The 21,837-nt window shown below is 35.5% G+C and overlaps 1 protein-coding gene across 1 annotated transcript in view; it reads right to left on the bottom strand.

The window, feature by feature from the left end:
• Positions 1 to 21,837, bottom strand: part of LOC149771243 (uncharacterized) — an 85,006-nt gene that overhangs the window by 1,954 nt on the left and 61,215 nt on the right. Inside the window, exons 9-11 of the mRNA XM_089948688.1 lie at positions 18,517 to 18,638; positions 5,016 to 5,591; positions 3,359 to 3,416 (exon numbers count right to left, since the gene is read on the bottom strand). Of these exons, the coding sequence (XP_089804814.1) occupies positions 3,359 to 3,416; positions 5,016 to 5,591; positions 18,517 to 18,638 (756 nt within the window). The remainder of the gene's footprint in view (positions 1 to 3,358; positions 3,417 to 5,015; positions 5,592 to 18,516; positions 18,639 to 21,837) is intronic.

Genomic DNA, 21,837 nt, shown 5'->3' with positions numbered 1-21,837 from the left:
GAGATAGCATATTGTATGACAAGCAGAATTTTTATCCTCACTTTTGCGGATTTTCAACACTAAATAGATATTTGCAGGATGCAAAGGCAAATTGGGGCATTTTGCGGGACTAATACACAAAATGTGGGACAGTAGGCATGTCTGATGGGGAATTTATAGAAAAGATATGATACCTAATAGATATGATGGAGTGATAGATATTATGAATGGACAACTACATCAAGAAACCATGTACCTAAATGGTAGTGTTGAACTTGGATAGGTAGACAGAACTTTAGAGCATGTATATCAGAGGTAAACAGTAGTTTGCAGAATGATGTTTAAAATATTACAGCACTGGTCTACCCTCACCCTGAAGTCAGACAAAAGACCTAACGCATCAGACATCGTGGAGAATTGGGGTAGCTGATATTTAGCTCATCTGGAACAGAGGGAAAAAATGGCTGCGGGGAAAGATTGAGGAAGAGACCAATATTCAGTTGTGCAGAGATTGGGATTAAGTGACAATATGGCTGGTTATCTGGAAAAAGTTAATTCAATGTGAAAGGACCTGGAAAAATAACATCAGAAATCCTTGACCTTACAATAAATGGACTTGATCCACATATTCTATCATTCGTCTTGGCCAAGGAGGACAAACCACTGGAGGAAGTATCAAAATAAGAATGACTTATTTGGTGGTGGCAGTAAATTCATAATAGGAAATCTCAAACTTAAAACTAGAAATTCAAGAACTGAATCCCAAAATAACATTCTTGATGCCATACAGAAGGAAAGGGGCAGCAAGGAGGCCAAAACTGGAGTTTACAGGAACAAAAAACACGACCGTGCTACAAAGGTGTTTACCACCATAAAGCAACAGATGGCATATTCCAAAATGCAAGGTGCTTCAAATGCACCACATCAGGGCATATCAAGGCTGCATGTCAATCTACACGATACATACCATCAAAAGTAAAATAAAGATATGCGTATGAGCATATGCCAGGGTTTCTTACATACGGTGATATACGTCTGCACTCACCAACAATTTCCATGCACTAATTTCACAAATCCTTGCTATGAACAGCTAAAACAGGTCTTGCTAGAGGAGTGTGATCTACACCACTGGTTTCTCACAAACAGAAGGATGTTGATAGAAACTTCAATTTTTCTAAGGTTGGAGAAAATGTAAGGCAGGAAGGTAAAGGAAATACTGCATATAATAGTAACTTAGTAGAAGCATGATAAATATTAGAACAGGTATAAAAGTATTTCAGGCTTGAATAGTTACTAGTAAATGATAGATACTACTGTATATACTGGAATGTCACTTAGATTTGATACAAAAAATACAAGTAATTGAAAACCTCAGTTGCTCAGTCATATTCAACAGATTTCTTACAAAACCAAAATGCAAAGATAGATTATACAAATAACTGCATAGAGATGCAGGGTGTATATCTGTGGTAGGAATACCACAATTAGTAGAAGAAGAATGTCCAGAAGTTGTACTTGGTGAACTCCTGACACACTGTATGTAACTGCAGAACAGATGTTCACCACAGTAGTGCAGGTAGGGAATCCTGGCAGTGTTATCAATGGTTTAAATCAGCTCGCTGTTGCTAAAATAAACTTGACAAATGGCACCCTCCCAGCATCACAGTAAGTATTGGGTCCAGGATGCTGATCATAAATATATCAGTATAGCTAATGACCTAGGAATTAATCTACCCAATTCTGACCTAACTAAGTTTAAATAACAAAATTAACAAATGTTTTTATGTAATAATAGAGATGTTTGTGCCCATGACTTGTCTAATGAGAGAGTTTCATATCTATAAAACTCTGAAGGAAAAAAAGAAAATGAAAGTTCAAACAGTATAATCAATAAAAGAGGGAACAAGTACCTAATTGCATGCATGGGGGATCAGAAACAAAACAACACAAAAGAAAGAGACCCACACTATTTTGCTTTCTAAGTCTTCATTGATTAGAAAATGTCAAACATAAAAAGCTTGTAGGTGTGACCATAGATAATAATTTATTATGGAATGACCATATTGATAAGCTTTGTAAAACAATGTCCTCCAAAACTGCCCAACTCAGCAGAATCAAGAAATATTTACCTATGGAAACTTGAAATCTATACTACAAGTCATATTTTCTTATAACAATTAATTATTGTTCAAATGTATGGGAAAACTGTACTAAATCTGAGCTTGGCAGGATTTATAAACTTCAGAAACAAGCAGCACATGTAATTTTAGATGCATCTATTGATCATCCCTCAAAGGCATTATTTACAGAACTCAAATGGTTCACAATATATGACAGGATAGATTTTCAAAAGACAGTTATTTTATATAAATGTCTACATGTAACTGCACCAGAGTATCTTCACGACTTATTCAGGCCTTTTTCAACACAATACCAGTTGAGATCAATATCAGATGGAAACCTTCCAGCACCAAAACCAACAGAGCAATTTAAAAAGAGCTTCCAATACTATGGTACAGTTCTGTAGAACAAGCTTCCACTACACGCAAAATCTGCTGAAAATGTTAGAGTATTTAGGAAGAGATATCATGAGCATGTATGTGCATCTAAGAGATAATGGAATTTAGTATTTTAATACTAAACATGTTAAAATAAACAGTAATTATTGATATCTTCATATAATGTGCATTGTTATACTCTCCTTAAGAGAGCTCACGGGAGAATAGTCCTTGACAAATGAGTCATCCTCTATAACTAAAGCATTATTGTTATTAATATTATTATTTTTATTTTTATTATTATTATTATTATTATTATTTTAATTATCTATGAGGCCAGTTTAATGCAATTCATTAGCCAATTCTTGTCAAATTGTTAAAATTAGTGCCAGTTCAAGGAAAGTGGGTGTGGCATTATATATATATATATATATATATATATATATATATATATATATATATATATATATATATATATATATAGATAGAGAGAGAGAGAGAGAATATAATAGAACAAGATACACATTTCAGATACGAAATGGTAACTTAACAAAACAAATTTCATTATAGGACTTACAAAATATAGTTGGAAAAAGAAACAGAAATATAAAAGACTGGGAATTAATAGAAGAGATAGGATACCTAATATATGTAATGGAGTGATAGATATTATGAGTGGATAACTACATCAAGAAACCATGTAGGTAAATTGTAGTGTAGAACTTGGAGAGAAGGACAGAACTTTAGAGTGTGTATATCATATATAGACAGTAGTTTGTGAAAGTGTTTCAAATATTATAACACTGATCTCCCGTCACCCAGAAGTCAGACGACACAACGCGCCAGACCGTTATCGTACTGGCTCACCCAGTGACCCTTACCATCCTTCCTCTGACAGAAAGAGGCAGTGGTGTTTATGAATGATCCCAATTTCCAGGTCTGACAAATTTGGAACACATGCGTAGTTACCAAATGTAATGTGATTACTTATTTTAAAGCTTATCATTTGTATTTGTATTAATACACTTATTAATCTAGACTTTTAATTCAAATTAACAATTGAAGTGTGGTTTTGTTATTATCAGTAGCAACGAATGGGTTACCCCATGTGTGTGTGCACTTGTGGAAGTTTTCTCTGTCATTGCTACCCAGAGAACAAGAGAATTTTCTCTGCCTGGTGCATAATTCTGCAGACTTCTGTGTGGAGTTTCAAGGAGCTTGTCAGCTTCTGAGCTATAACCTGGTCTAGTTTCCAAAGTATATTTTAAGAGTTCTGTGTGTTCAAACCGTGCATGAAAAAAGTCATTTTAATATTTTACTACATAATCTATATAAGGAGTGCAAAATCAGTACATGTAATTTACAACTTTTTTGTGATGTCTAACATCTTTTTAGATTAAATTCTGGACAGGTCTAAAAGTCAGATGCAAAATCTGCATATATAATCTAAACATATTCATTCATTTATTTCTATGTTTTAAAACCAGCAATGTTAGAATAGATATTTGCCTATTCAGATAAATTATATGCAAACAATATTTCACATGACATTGTGAGGTCAAATTAAGTCTCCCTTGCAGACCGAATTAAAAAATATTACTTAAATACAGTTCAGCATAAATAGGAAACAACAGACTAATACTACTAATGGTCTTCATATTTGTTTACTGCTATAAGATTTTGTGACTGTCAATACACTAAATGAAACTTCTATCCGAGTAAGAGCTTCAACCCAAAACCCATTTTTATGTATCATTTTATGTGTCAATATGTATCAGTCTGGACTGCTACCAAGCATACAATTTTGAAAACCCATGCAGTGTTTCCCTTTACCCACATCTGCGCTTCAGATACCCCCAAATTTTTAATCTGACCCTAGTTTTGATACCAGAATATGTTTTTTACTCAGTCCTACCCCCAGTTTTGACACCATGGAGATTTTTTACTCTCAGTCTTGCACCCCTAGGGGATACACTACCCTGTTTTGATAACATGTTCTATCAGCCTTGTTTCCTCTTAATGTGGAAACAGTTAGATGGTTTATGTATATGGCCAAAGTATCAAACACTGTTGATTAAACTAAAATAAAGATGCACAATGACCAATTTTAGATGATGTTGAAACATGTTTCTGGCTCACTCCAAAATTGCTCCAGCTGTTACATCTACTGCATACTGCTAACAATGCTACAATATTTGCCAGATCTAGATTTCTTATTGAACAGTGACTGCCCATAAGCTATTATTGAACCAGGCATCTGACCCATATTGGTGTTTGCTCTTTAACACCAAGTCATATTTTCAGCAAGCAAGATTAGTTCCATAATCAATAAATATAATAGACAGTTAGGATTAAAATATATGGATGAATTTGAATAGATAAAATATGTGATGCAATAGTGCACCAATGCATGGATAAATAATCTTATACCCGTAATTTTATTTTTTGTGTTTGTTTTATTATTTTTAAGTTTTGTTTGCATTATAAAAGGTTTCTGATTGTACTCAGACTCCAAGAAGAGAGAACTTAAGAAAATACCTCATTCCAAAACCAGTATTTCAGGAGAGAGTTTGACTCAACAGTGTTATCGTCATGGTAACGGCAAGTCAACACAAAATTGCCCTTTAGATCTTTTACAGAAAGCATACTGTCCAAACAATCACCAATGGAATTAGGGCACTGGCACTGCATGAACAATTCAAAGTTCAAGTTCTGGCTGAGGGTTCCAAGAATTTTTGAAAGATTGTCGTTTATGAATTCTCTGATAGGTCTGCAAACATTTGCATCCAATGTCTGTTCTTTGGCTCTAGCTGCTAGCATAACTCTTGCAAAAATAACATAGCTCTTGAAATACAGGGTCAGTCTGTGAAGACGGTCAATTTCAAAGACTCCACAACCACAGTAGATCTCATATTTTCCCCTCTTCCTAAGTATCGGCCATTTTGCAACACAGACAGCAAGAAGTTTATGAAAGATAGGGGATGGTAGAAACTTCCCCTTAAAGACAAAACAAAGGACTGATGATCTCTTCATCTCAGGTTTTACTTCAGGAGAAATTATCTCCCTTGGGGATGTCTGCTGAAGCATACATGGGGCAAGAAAGAAATCTTCTGCCTGAAAATACAAATTTATTAACTTTCTTGAAAAAATTATTACAAATATTTTCCAGAGATAATGAGTCTTTGCTATATAATATAATTTGAATTGTCAATAATATAAGCATACATATTCAAAAGGTCTGGATACCAGATAAACAAGATCCCAATAGAAAGCAGCACTGCAAATGGAAAAACTTAAACTTACAAAGGTGCTAAGAATACTTGTACAAACTAATAAATGGTCAAGGATTCTCCATATAATGATATGACATAACAACTGAAATTGGCAACAAAACATTTAAATGCAAACAAAAACACAGCCAAATATATGTGATAAACTCAGAAAAAAAACATAAAAGGAAACTCAGAAACAGACCAGACAAAGAGATTTATGATTTCAAACATCAGTGTTGACTATATATAAAACTTAGAATAATAATAATAAACATAATGAAATAGAGAAATAAAGAAACTAGACGGGATTTACAAAGATGAATGGCAGTGGCACACAGGAGCTAATGTTTCTAATCTGATTGAAATATGAAACTCTGAGAATTATGAGTAACATGCTGTAATTAGTTACGCCATTATTAAATTGAACAGGTTTATTATCAAATGAAGTAAAACTGCATTAAAGTGCTGCACCATATTTTTTTGTCCATCAACAAGTGGTATCTGCACAGTAAGTAGCTATAAATATTGTCTGTAATATGCACATGTACCAATTGATTACTCCTGTTGTATAAAAACAAACCAGGCTGTAATGAATGGATTCTCTTTAGTTGTAATACTATTGAGAAAATAAATGTAACATGGTCAAATAATCATTCAACAGGTATACAAGTACTTTATGATGAAACTCAACATAGCAAATAAATTGCTTACAAGCAAATGCTAATAGCATACAATGCTTTGCCTATATAAGGGTACATGCAAAACATTCACAGAGTTTCATATTTCAATCAGATTACAAATATATTTGAAATTATATATCTCTTTGTTTGATTTGTATGTACATAGTAATGTATTGTCAGTTTAAAATGTAGAAACCCAACTGGAATATTTAATAAAATCGCTGTACATTTTATTCAGATCACAGAGAAGACAAGAAGACAATAAATGCATTATCACAAATGGATTCATTTATGTCTGCACTGAATAACCACTTTGTGGAATATATATATATATATATATATATATATATATATATATATATATATATATATATATATATATATATATATATATATATATTTATTACTCTATGAACATGACATTTCTTGTTTCAACCAGAGTTCAAATTTAACCTTTGAGCTTAGAAATGTGCCCAGCAATTTGTAAGATTGTTATAATAATAAGCAACACAACTGGAGACAATGTCACAAATCAGCTTAAATTATGAAATAGTTTTATTTAAAATTAAACAAATGAAATGAATTGAATACTTTCATTTTAAAGTTCATTAAGAAGACTTTACGATAATAAGCCAGCACGTTCTTATGTCACGTGTATAGGCTCAAATTAACAATAGCACAAGAAAAAGCAAAAACAACAAACTTTGAAAAATATAATAATTTATTTCCCTGGAAAAAATTATATAAAAATGAAAAAATATGAACTTACAGTTTTTTATGATCAAATCCAAAAACAATCCAAAATAATCCACGAATAAAATTTTGGAAGCCTTAGTATCAAAATGTTCTACTGATTTTAAGTTCGAGTCCCAACAAAGAATCCAAGATGGAAGACAATGACATATGCTGTAACCTGAAGTGTGTTGAAGTCTACAGTTCCTTGTAGAAACAAGAAATATCACTCCGGTTTTGGAAATCTGAATACAATTTTTATAAGCGCTATCTTTGTTCAAGAATCTCACATGAGCACATGTATTTTCCAGGAAAAAAGAATTAATCCTTTTGAATCCAAGTAATCTGAAATAATTTCAAATGACACAACACCTTCCAGTGTAAAGAAAAAGCCCAACTGAGATTATTTCTCTAAAACAAAGAATATATTGTATTCTAAAGCGCAGTTTAAAAAATCCCCAAGATGCGAAATCGAAAAGGGGGTCATGTGATCATGTTTATGACATATGCTTAACATGACCATGATGAAAATCAATTATTTTACTCTAAGAAATAAAATAAAAAAATTGTTTATATCTTAAACCACATAGTTATGTCATGACCTCGAGGACAACCAATCATTTAAAAATAAAAACAGAACTTATTTACATTGTTGCTCTTGATTTTGAATCAAGGTCAGGCTCTAGGTCAACACCTGGTTTTTACTAAATGGAACAGTCAAAATCAAACTATTTTCTGGAAAAAGTATCATCTCCAATGAATAAATTTACATTACAATAGCATATAATGAAAAATAACAACAAAAATACTGACAAAACAAACAATTAAATTGAAATAAATATATATTATATCAGATATAATTAAATCAAATATACATAACAATGTTCATATGTAACTCGAACATTATCATTTATTAATGTATATTGTTTTATTAAGTCCTGAGCTTATATGAGACAATTCATAAACTGAAGTGCATCAAGTGATATTCAATATCACTGCATTTCATACATGTAGCTTCAGTTGGGGTTTTGTTTTGTTTTGATTTTCCAACACTTTGTGTAAAGAGATCTTGGGAAGCTAAATGGCACTTAAATTGCAACATAAATAATGCTGAAAAAGAATCTACAAATTTAATAGTCTCAAATATAACATTATTGCCTATATTGTATCTCACAAGTTTTTTATTCGACTAGACTGTCCTTCGGGGAGAAAAAAGCAATGCTGATTTCCATATTATTATCAATGATTATCTGCAATTAACCGCTCGCTTAAAGCAAAGGATAATAACTTTGTCGATACAAGAGAGGGGAATATTAATGTTTTAATTCTTTCCAATATTATTGTTCAAGACAATTATCTTTGACCATACTTTTACTTCATCCATGCATGATAGTAAGCAACATCTGTAGGCCAGATTTGGCCTACCTCCCTAAATAAATCCAGTATATACTGACTCCCATCCCCATTAATATTAGAATAAAAACAAACTTGTTATGGGGACAGATTTATCAGTCTACTACGAATATAACAGGACTCTCTTAATCTATCTTAAAACAAAAATATAAATTAACAGCTTTAACAGGCAAGATCTAAATAGAATTAGCACCTTCAGAAGCAATCATAATCCATTTAATACAATGTAAAAGAATACACATTGATGCTTCAGTGTTTTCATTAGAACACTGCAGATCGAGACCAGAAATAGATACAGTAGTATGTTATAAACATAGGTCCTGTACAAGACCAGAAATTCAGACTAGTTTTAGTCAAGGGTATCATAGAACTAGGGTGTTAAACATCACAAACATAAATTAGATGCAAAAGTTAACTTATAGGAAGTTTTAAATGATGCACAAACAATATGACCATGAAATGAGTGAAGATACAAAGTAAGGCTTTCTTAAGATAAAATACTACATAAGAAGAAAATCATACAAAAATGATGAAATACTATGCCTGTCTTACATTAAAGGCACAGGAAACTATTTTATAACAGTTACATACAACCCTATTTGGACTACTGTAGTACAGTATGGGGTAATTCAAATGATAAAAACATAGCAAAGCTGGCACATCTTCAAAAAAGAGCATTTGGGCTAATATCAATCCAGAAAGAAAGCAAGGAAAAGTTTAGCTGGTAGGTTAAAAATATTATCTATTAAAGACCGAATCTGTTTGAGAAAAGCCAAATTAATGTACAGGATATCTCAGAATAGCGCTCCTGAATATTTACAATCACTATTCCAGTATAGGCTACCTGGTAATACTCCCCACCTGTGATCCATGTCTACCAAACAGTATAAAATTCCCAAACCAAATAAGGAGTTATTTAAAAAAAGTTTCCAATACTCTGGAACTCTGCTCTGGAATAGTATTCCAGCTGAGATTAGAAATGCCCACTCTATTTCCTTCTTCCAAACCCAATATATCCAGTGGCTTCAGAGATGCAGCTTAAATAAATAAATTCCTTTGTATGAGGGCCTCAAGGTAGATTAGTTTTTAGCTAATTGTGTTACCCTCTTTAAATAAGGTCATTATTATTATTTTTATTATTATTATTATTATTACATAATATTAAATATATCTTCAACACTGCATAAAAATGCAAAACTGACAAAATGATAATCACTGTCGAATATCAAAATTCATTACACTGATAAATTTAAAACTGAATTCAACATTATATATGAATGGATGCAAGACCATAGAGTGACTTATCAGGCCAGCTAGAGTTACAGAACCAGAAAATCACATTAGTTGTTATGTTAACTGTATTTGATTGTCACGGAATTATATAAATCCTTTTATTTATTAAATACATCTACTCGGGTTTCGTTTTTCTTGTGTACAACGATACATTCTACAAATATTTTGAAATAGTGATTTCTGTTTATCCTATGCCGCATGTGCGAAGTTGATTCAATGGGAAGAAAAGAATACTTCCGGTGCACAGACGATGTATTTCGGCATCGTCTGTGTATAAATACCTCACCGTAGGTCAAAATCTTTACAATACAGAATGTCTTGACAGTGAGCGGTCTACTTTAAGGACTTGCACATCTTCAGCTGCAGAGGTATGCGAGTTATTAATTTCTTGTGCATAAGTTATAACTATTGTACTACCATGTTTATTTCTGTATATTTTCTAAGTAGCTTCGGCTTACGTAGTATCATGCAAATATTTTCTATTCTTGTGACTTAGGAAGAAATTTATATTAGCAATATATAAAGTTGCATTTTTAAGAAACATTTAGTACCATAGGATTCTTGTTGGGCAGTTAGGTTCACATCTTAACTTGTGTATTGTTTTGTAATTATTGTGCCAATAATGTAATCTGTGTAGCTTACCATATATAACATCATTACGTTTTTATCGTATATGCCAATGTCATGCATAGTGCATGGTGCTAGATGTATTTTCAGTTGACTAGAGTGATCAGAGTCACAGCTGTATAGCTGACCAGAGTGACCAGAGTAGTCAGCGATCAGAGTTATCGGAGTGATCGGCGTCAACATGGTACCAGCTGCAGAGCTAACCATAGAAGTTGGCCATAGCAGCTGTGAAGCTGAAGCATAGCAGCCTAGTTCTACCTAAACAGTGTTGCTGGTCGAGTAGCAGGTGATCAGGCATTGCTGATCAAGATTGGTGGGCACTGACTGCCTGATTGACCAACCTGGAATACTGACTGCTTGATTGACCAGTGTGACTGGTAGCCAAGTGTGCTGGTGATGGAGTGTGTAACTCAATACTTGTAAGCGGCAACATTTTGCCACTACCATGTTGGCCTCTTGTGATGCTAGATTGGTTTTCGTACCTTCCATGTAAGGAAAGATATGGATATTGAACTGACTTTGAAAATAAAAGTCTACTAGATGAATCTAATCCACTGAACATTTGGATTGACTCAGCATATAAATTTAATGCAAGCAACCAAATAATCCATAATGCACCCTCTGAATATTCTGGTTAGAACTCGATAAATTTAACTCACGATCAGTTTAGTTATGACTCAGTTATGTGACTGTTTCAGGCATCAAGTGGTGCCAGAAAATTCCTGGGTTTTTCCCAACTTTCATCAATATTTGCAAAATTCCAGGACTTTTCAGAGTCAGGAAAAACATTATCATTTCCCCCGACTTCCTGGTAGCGCGGGAACCCTGTACACAAAACAACCATCACATCATATCAGTAGTATCCTTATAAAAGTTAACTTTTTGCATACATCTGGAATGGGATACAAACTTGATTGTCTAGTCTTACCAGAAAAAAAAGGCAATTGTATGCACAATTATAGCCTGCATTCCATTTTCCCCTATTTAATGAAAGCAGAGAAAGAAGTATTGCCACTTAATGAAATGCACATACACTGTGCCATTATGAACAAACAAAACTTTTTGTATGAGGTAGAAAAGCAGTGCAGATTTGAGCAAACCTAAGATTCCTTAATAGTACACTCTAACTTTCATGGGCTATACTTGTAAAGTGAATTTATTTCATATAGCCTCATGTTATACTGATAGGTAAGCATGAAAGAGACAGGTGATTTATAATCGTTCATGACATAATTGTGTTGACCATAAACAATAAAGTGAGAAAGAATATTTGTAGTAAATTGTGTTTCTCCAACAATACATACATGATCACATTATATTACGGATAACAATCCCTACTACCTCTGAATCCATACCTCATGAAAGATAAAAAGCATCTTTCTGTCTTTATGTTACATAGACAATGGGAAACAACTAATTCATGATGTCAGCATTGCAGGGAAGGTGGGAGGGGTAATTTGTAATGTGATCAGGTAAGTATCATCTGAAAAACATAATTTACACAAAAAACTGCTTTGTCCATCAAATACATTATCTGATCGCATTACATTAGCAGAACAGATGAGAAGAGGAAGAAACGCTGAGCATCCTACCTCACACAGTAGGAGCATGATTGCTCTACTACAAGGATGAACTTCTTTTGTTAGTTTAGCAGAAGAAGGTTTATACAAATCCACAGGAGATCCTGTGGGATTCCGAAGTTGGTTATTGTCTCAGCATCAAAAGTTTCCCAGGTGAATCCAGCAAGAGGGGAAAAGGTCTCATTCAAATGTTGCATTTCATGAATGGGAAAATATCACTGTCTGTGCAGCTACCACTAACCTAACAAGATTGAGTTATCTCCTTAGCTTAGCAATGTAGAAACGGCAGACTGGCCATGCCAGTCGGCTGCTATGTCCCGATTCAAGACTTACATTCAAGGTCAGGCTAATAGCTGAAATTATTTTTTAGTGTACCTGACTCGGAAAGAGAGTTCAGATTACAATGATTTAATAACTCTCTTTAGCTGCCAGCAACTGTTGTGTCATGTCTTGCATTCTTGCCTTCAGCGATAAGAATTGTCTTTTACAGTGGATGCAGATACTGTCTGTGCATTTCAGATAACAGCTGCAAGCTGCAGTTACATAGCGGGTCCTGCACCTTTACATCTCTTAACAGACTGATCCAGAAAAGGGATGAGATGGTTACTGTTCGTTGATTAGTGACAGCAAGCTTTTCTTAGAAAGGAATCTGACTGTGTCATTGTAATGACTAAATCTTCACAATGGAGCTGTAAGTTGTTCATATCTACAGATATCATATGCAGCTCAGTCATTCTGCATGTTTAAATTAACATTATCATAAATTGCACATCATGCAAAAATATGGTAGCTGCTTCAGTGTGGTGGTAGGGGGATGGTGAGCCAAGCTTAGATGACTTTGAACAGGACAAAACCCAGAACTGATTCGACTGCCAATAATTTGTGAGAGTGTGGTCTGGATGTCAGAATTGGACTGCAAGTTGGAGATTACCCATTTTGGGCCAAAATCATATCTTCCATGAAGTCTGAATGTGTCTGAGATCATGTAACAGTATTTCTTGATTGTGATGGGGACTAATGTTTTATCTTCAAAGAAAAGAAGAAAGAAGTTTGTCATTGGGCAATGGCTACTGGCAGTGGTCTGCATTCATTGACATGACATCAGTCATTGACAACACATGATTTCCGCTTGGTTTGATCCTCTCCAAGGTTGATACTCCAAACTCCTATTCAACCAGAACATCCCTGAAATGTGCATGGAGTGAAGGGGTTTCCATGGAAATGGGTGGATTATTGGCAATCTTGACTGCTTAAGTGGAGTGGTGGTCACTATGACATGTCTAGGTAAGTCTGTCGCTAAACTGAGCAGAATGTAGATGCAGGATGCTTCATCACAGTGAAGCACATTTCATCACAGCGAAACAATCAGAGCTACTGCAGTCTGTACCCATCATTTTGTCCTTGGTTTCATAATTAAAACCGATGGAGGGAAGGTATGTGCCCACATTGCCTCCCATCTGATTAAAAGTGCATGAATGGACCATGCTTCTGTGATCATGGTAAAATGAAAAAGAAATGTCAAGCAATGGATGGCCCCAAAAGGCACGGACCTGATGGAAGTTTCCTGGAGGGATAATTTTAAATGAAACAGTTGTCCACCTTTATCACTGAGCTGGCCAGGGATGTGTCAGACTTTGAATATTATCTGGGAGTACCCATGAAGATATTTCCTACCAGTAGGCACAGGTATGATGAATACCCCTTCACACCCCACGCAACCACTGAGGAATGTCACAGCAAGCAAGCTGTCCAGCATTTTCTATGTTTCACCAATGTAACTGGTTTGAAAAGCCTTCTTTAAAGTAATCCACATGCCACTAGCCATCACAGGTCCAGTAGTAAACTTGCATAGTAATGGGTACACAGCTGCATTGAGTAAGTCAAGGAGCCGTAACAAACTTCCTCATGTTAACAATGTCTTGCTGATGCTTTCTCCAGAGCATGAGTTATACCTTCAATGTATTTGGGCAAGTTGTTGTTGTTGTTGTTGTTGTGGGGTTTAATGCCATTTTTCAGCACACGATAGGCTATGCATGGCGGCCATTATTAATGGTGGAGGAAGAACCCTAGAAAACCCCGGGAAGAACCACCGACCCACGAGAAGCTACTGGCAAGCTTTCTCACATTCCCACATTAGCCGAATTCTGGACTTGAACCCATGTAGACAGAGATGAGATGGCAATGATCCATAATGGAGAGCACTTTAGACCACTTGGCCACTATTTGGGCAAGTTAGTATGTGCAAAGAGTTCCATATCTAGATGGACAAAATGCTGAGAAGGGAAAAACTCCAACTTCTCTACGTTTAGTATCCACTCTGAACTGTAACTAAGAGAAACAATGTTGCCCATGATGTGAAACAAAAACGATACTTACCCAATGGTTCTGTAGTGTCATCCAGGAACAACACATTCTCTGTGGAAAATGTCCCGAATTGGCATGGCTTAGCCTAAGTTCTTATTCAATGTTTTGATTCATGCTTTCTTCAATGCTTGAAAGATTCATTTGATGCATCAGGGAAGACAAAACCAAGTTGACACATGTTTATGGTTCCACACAAGGAAGGACCAAAATGTTCCAAAAGGTCAAGGGCTGACTTCTCTACACTGATTATCCACCACACACGTAGGGAAGCAATGTTGTTCATGTCATGAAGGAAACACCAAACTTACCAAATACATTTGTGTCATACAGAAATTTCACCATCTCTGATGGATATTTTCAACAATTAGTGAAGACCCAAGGACTTAGGTTTGTGCCATATGAATAGACATCTGGAAGTATGTGCCCATCAAGACTGGTATGTTCTCACTGCATCTCTATCACATATCTCAGTTGACATTTGACTTTGGAATCAGAAATGTTCTGGAGAAGAAGTCTTGTTTGTGATGTTGTCATACTACCTACATCACTCTTTAAAAACATTGTCATGTGTAATAAAAACATTCCCCTCTATTGAGCAGCTAAGAAGATCCTTCATGAAGGTAAGAAGATGAAAGTGGAGGCTTTTGGATAATCAAATCAAGGGGCCAACTGACACGGTTTGGGATCGGCTATCATTTTGCAAGAATGATTTGTCCATTTCTAACAAAAAGGGAGTGGTCTGTTGCTTCACCCAGGCACGTGAGAGTGTGGTGAGAATCAACACAGCAAATATCTCTGGCAACTATTGTCCCTTCACTTTTCAATTCCCTAGGATGGTAGTGCAAGGATAGGAGATTGCACTTGAACTTAAAGTGCACCTCTTGTGCCTCTGACTTTGTCACCTACTCTGATGCCCGCACATAAGTGTAGAACTGAAAGGGAAGAAGTGCACAGAAAAAGTCATCAGATGCACAATGTCAAGTATGGATGAAGTTGACACAACCTTGACATAGCATTAAAGACCTGTCTGTACATTTTATCAAGATCTATTAACAAGGTAAATGTGGAGGAAATATATGTGAATCTGACTTTTTACCAGTGAGTGAGATAGTTCCACCTGGCCTAACATAAAGAAGCTCTTGATTTACTGGGGTTGAAAATGCTCCAATCTTTAACAATTGTGTTAAGATTTTGAATGATGAGCTGACATCACCATCGTCTACATACACCAAGGTTATTGCCCTTGTAGTTAAAAACTGATTGAAGGTGGAAGATGGCATTCCAATGGTGACAAAATCTTACATATTTCCTCTCTTAATGTCATAATGTCCATTCCTCTATCAGATCGATATGTTATGGCATTTCCGTTTCATCTCTTTTATTAACATGAAATGATGAAGTATCACAAGCATGCCACCCTATATTTTCCACTGGATGTCATCACTAATGATCGCATTATGGAATGCAAGTCCGGCAAGACCAGTTTAGTTCAATTGGATGACTTCATAAGTAATGTTGGTTTACTATGAATTGGCAGAATGGTCGTCTGGCTCTTCAGTCAGACAAAAAAGACTCATAACTGCTGTACATGTACATAGCTCATTCTGGACATTTTGGTCAGCAGCTTGAATAGCACATTAAAGATGGTATATGCCTTGCAATTTGGCCCACTGGTGCAGTATTGTCAATATGGCTGGCTATGTAGTTCGTATGGACATTGCACACTCATGACCGCTGTAATCATACACTGTTCATTCCTAATACCTGGACAAAATTGGTCAGCAGTCACAATGGTGATATATGCCTTTTGGTCCAGCTGGCTGAAGCAGTATCATATTCGTATAGACTGTCCATCTGTACTGCATTGTTTAAAACTTCACATCCAACAGGCTTTCTTAATAATATCATACAAGGATGGGTAAATAATTTCAAGTCCTCATGCCTCAAGTAAGTGGTCGGATTTGTTTGTAAGCCATCATGAATAACTGGCAGGGTCCTAGGCCTATCTTCAGTGGGATTACAATATATAAACATCCTTTTTACTCATCAATGTATTTACAACAAAGCATGTTTTAATCAGATTGATCATATTCAATTCCAAGGCTCAACTGGAATTGCCTGTGCTATCTACTATATTCATGGATGCAATAAGTTATGGCATTGTTTCTTCATTTCCGTGGGGTGGTGGGAGATGGAGATGGCATTTCAACAACACAAATGAAATGAAAATGAATGATTTAATTGGTTTCATGGTTACATTATATTCTTTTATATTCTTGTGTTAGTCTGCATCTTCATGGTGGTGGTGGTGGTGAATTCTTCATCACCCATGGGACTAACCAACAATTCCAATGTATTCCTGGCTACATATGTTGCTATTCTTCATCTACATGGACGTTGAGAGGCCTTCTCAACATCACCCACGAGACTAAACAACCTTTCTACTGTTATCATGTCCAGGTGCTGTTTCTGCATCTGTATGAGGGTGAAGAGGGTATTGCGACGTCCAGCTCCCCTCGACAAGTATTATCAATAATTCAGGTGCGAGGTGTTGGTTAAAAGTCTTGACATGATGTTACTGGAGCAAGCTTGTTTTTGTGGCCTACGATTTGCTTTTTTGAAAATGGTGAAGAAAGTACATTCATACCAAAGTGCCAAAGAGCAATTGTATGCTTAGACACAAATCATGTCAAGCCTCAATGACCTTAAATTGTTTGCACTTCTTACAATTAGTTGTCATATATATATATATATATATATATATATATATATATATATATATATATATATATATATATATATATATAATCTTTAAATGCTGTGATTTGTGTTATCACAATAACTTTGAAGTGTAATAGTAAAATCAGTGCCTGAGAATTATTTTTGGTGAAACTGAACGTTACCAAATTAAATTATGTGTGACAATAACAAATGGTTTGATAATTGCAAACATATTCACTGGAATTCACAAAAATATTGTAAGCATCATATAAAACACAATAACTTACTATACCACTGAAAAAAAAACAGATGGATTACTTGAAATTTAAGAACAAGATTAAATGGATCATATTGATGACATCATTAGAGCATGACAGTGAAAGTAAAAACTGGTACATCCAGGTACAATGGTGGCCACCTAGTAGGTAGAAAGGGGCGTTAACCTGTAAGAGTTGTGTCCCTTTGTTTATTTACAACACACACACACACACACACACACACACACACATATATATATATATATATATATATATATATATATATATATATATATATATATATATAAAGGAAAGATGTTTTTCATCTTTCTGGGACTGGATCTGGAGGTAGCAGAGAAAGTTTTCCTTACAAAAAATTTGATAGGGAATGTATTTGATGGATATATGAAAGCACACAATATTCATCAATAAGATATGAAAGTGTTCTGTACCACTGCAATATGGGACAAGAAGCTGCATTTTTTATTCATGAAACATCTGAGATCATCCAGTCATTTTCCATCCCGAATGACATTTACTATACTTTCTTGTCATCAACCTCCAACACAGACTTGACTACATCGATATAAAATTGAGCCAAGGCAAAATATCGGCAAATACTTAACATGTACACATGTTCAACTGATGTACCTGTACTTCGGGCTGGGTGAAGAAAATGCTATTACTTAATCAGCAAATTAAACTGGTGAATGCTCATCTGTTGATGTACTGATCAACAGTGTGCAGTCCATGCATGTATCTATCTAACCATCTATCTTTCTCTCTCTCTCTCTCTCTCTCTCTCTATATATATATATATATATATATATATATATATCTCAACCTGCTTAACACTGCTTAATTTCCCCCGAGCTTTACATAGAAGGATATGTTTTTAGCAAGAAACTTTACTAAGGACTTCATACCATCTATCACCTATTTTTTTAAATTTGGTTGAATGGATGATGATGGATTTTAGATTATGAATAGAGTTAGTATTTCTGCCAATTTCTCCAGATAATCAGAATCAAAAGTTGCTTGCAATTTTGAAACACAAAGTTCTAATAAAGAATTAAAATAGCTGAAAAATGACTCTTAACCTTAACTCCATCCTTAGTGAACATCCTGGGTCTGGCAATGATGTTCAAATGTTCCATTAACTGTAGAATGAGCTTCTTGTTGTCATATAGGTCTGCGTCATGCTCCTTACTCCAAATGACATCTGCAAAAACAAATTGCCATTCGTATTTTAAAATAGTTTGTCCAATATTTTATTCATCTAAAATGTCAAACAAAAAAAACTTATGGCCAAACTGTAATGACTGGAAAGTCTGATGACATTAGAGCAGGGAGGGAGGAGGGAATTAATCAATAGCGACAGGGAAGTATTACAGAAATAAACACAGTTCCCCCCACCAAAAAAAGATAAATTTTGATATCAATAATTACTTACCCATCATTATTTTGTAACTATATTTATCACCTAGGTGGGGTGGCTGATGCTCTCATTCTAACTGATCAACAACACAGACAATGGAATGTACTCACTATTGAGGGAGAGATCCCTGTTTTTCATCACAGAATATTTGTTTCTCTGGGCCACACTTTTTTGCAACAAAAAGTCCAAAAGAAAAAATGTCTGTGCTTTGTTAAGGTCGTGAGTGTATGCAAAAGGAGGAGAAATTAATGTGGCAACTCAAAAATGCTGCCTTCATCATATCCGCCAAGAAAGAGGGACTAAAGTAGGTCTATGAGGTAACAACGGTTCAAACCTCATGGGGCTTTTAGTTTCATGAAGGAGTGGTCACAATTTGCAATGTAATGACACATTCTTTTAATTGTGGTTACAATCAACCATGAGACAGTGGCATTAAAATCTTGTACTACTTTCCCTTTTTCCTTTAGTTGCCTTAAGATGGAAGTGGATGGATCTCACTGGGCACAGTAGTCTTGATTTTTCCTAGCATAGTTTCGACTGAAACTGGGATCTCTATATCAATAGTAGAGCTAAGGAAGGTTACTGAATTTCCCCCAAACCCCTGTTGATTAAGAAAAGAATGTTGTAATTTTTCTTAAACTGTAGACATTCTGTGTCAACAGACAAGGCATAAATCTGGCTGCATCTTCTCACAAACACTAGAGCAAGTACAAACAGTCTTGAGTATGTGGTTCTGAAAGAAGGCCTCACTCAAAGCCAAATGTTGATCCTGGTCACAAACAGGTCTGCAATGGGTCTTCCCCACTGTGTGAAATGAGACTCTGTTACAGGTTGAAGAGATGGATCTGCCATTCCTGTAAAGGCCATTCACTAATATGTTCTTCGTTCCCTGAATGTGGCAGACTTCGATGGTGATGTTCTCCGAGGTGGCCAAGCAGGGGATGTTCCAGACCTTCAAACAAAGAGAAGGAGCAGTGTGCCTCCTTGATGTTGGAGAGACTACAATGGACATGCTGTCTGAGGAGACCATGACAAATCAATCCCTTACTCTGTTGATGCACCCTTGCAACAACAGAGATACTGCTTTAATTTCTAGTCTGTTGATTTAAAGGGACAATTCAACCAGAGTCTAAAGACACTGGAAAATATGGTTCTAAATGAGCACCCAAAACCAGAATATGACGCAGTACAAACCATTAGGAGTGAGCCTCAGGTGCATGCATTTGGACCCAAGTCAGGAATCTGTCCCAATTCATACACCAGAGCAAATGTTGATGGAAAATTGGTCCTACAAGTGATCAGGGTTGATAGAGAATATCTGTGTAGTTTCCACCTTGTGAGAAGGAGGAACTGTGGAGCATCTCACACGTATGGATGTCCTAGGGGAACCAGTCTGCATCATGGATCCCAATAGGAATAAGGAAAGATAAGCAGATAAGGATGTTTTTGTTCACAGCACCAGTAACAGTGTTAAAATTCAACCTATCTAGTTTAGTGGAACTGGACTATGTTCTGATTCATCAAGAAGTAGACAATGTCCTGGTGTAGAAAATCCAACTTCTTGAGGTTGGGCAGAAGACCCAATCGAGTTCCTGTGAATGAACAATGGAAAAGATACTGATGAAGGAAATGCACCCGAATAGTGTGGATCAGCCAATTGTCAAAATGCTGGAGGTCAATGGAGGCTGACCAATCTGATGGAAGATGTGCATTCTGCATTGAGGAAGTGGTCTCCATCTTGAAAAGTTAATGTGTTTAATTGTACACAATACAGGTGCAAATAACAACATGATGAAACCTGAAGCAGCTATATGCAACATGTGGAAGTAAATAGGATGCATTAGTGATATACTAAGGGCCTATACCACACAAGTCTTTTGTTTTATCAATAGAAAATAGCAAACAATTCTGAAAGCACGAAATAACCATTATCTGTATATATATATATATATATATATATATATATATATATATATATATATATATACATACATACATACATACACACAGATAAGGTTATCGGTGTAATGATGTTGTCAAAATTGATTGTCATATTTTAATGATTAAAACATCCGATTCCTGTGACTATACCTATAGTCAGCTTTCAGTTAAAATGCAACTAGTGACAAAATTCTCCAATAATATAAATGCTCAGTAAGTTGTGTATTAAGTGTAAGGGATTAAATAATTTTGAATTGGACCATAATTATTCCAGTAAATAAAGTGGGGTACAAAAATAATGTACTAAAAGCTGAAGACAATGTTGATCAGAGGTTATCTGTAATTAACTAATCTCACCTTTCTTTCAGATCAGACAGCAGAAAAGTAAAATTATTAGAGGATGAAGTTTGTAGGTTAACTTTTATGAACTGTTCATGAAGTCAGTTCATCAATATTTCATGAACTGTTCAAGAACAGTTTGTGAAGTGTGAGTTCATGAATTCATAATTTCATGAACTGACCATTTTCAGTTCATGCAAATTCATGAATAGTTCATGAACCTTTTGATGAACTTTCATGAACCATTCAAGAACAGTTCATGCCAGTTCATGAATTATTCATGATCATTTCATAGGGTAGTGCACCACCTGCCAAGTGGAAAGAGAAACACACTAACATGGGCATGAGATGTCCAGTGTACCACCTCATTAATGGGAGGGACCAATATGCTGGGATGGTGCTCCACCTCCCTAATGGGTGGGGTAATTGCGCTTATTTGGTGCTCCACCTCACTAAAGGGTGGGAGCAACACGCCATTTGGGGTTCAATATGAGCAGAGCAACACCTTCCTATCAGCAGGGAACAATGTGCTGCATAGAACATAAAGAGTTACTCATATCTCCTCCATTTTGGTGGGAGGCTATCAACTCCTTGAATGTTCAGTCCCTCTTTCTGGGCTGCTCTCATATGCTGCTTTAGCAAGTTGGTCCCATAAAATCCTGAGACACTGGAGTGCTCACAGTCCTGGGGAAATTATGATGAG

The sequence above is a fragment of the Sinohyriopsis cumingii genome, unplaced genomic scaffold (genome assembly GCF_028554795.1).
Source record: "Sinohyriopsis cumingii isolate HCF-2022 unplaced genomic scaffold, ASM2855479v2 utg002017l, whole genome shotgun sequence".
Taxonomy (NCBI): domain Eukaryota; kingdom Metazoa; phylum Mollusca; class Bivalvia; order Unionida; family Unionidae; genus Sinohyriopsis; species Sinohyriopsis cumingii.
The sequence above is the reverse complement of the archived record's forward strand: the minus strand, read 5'-3'. Positions and strand labels throughout refer to the sequence as shown.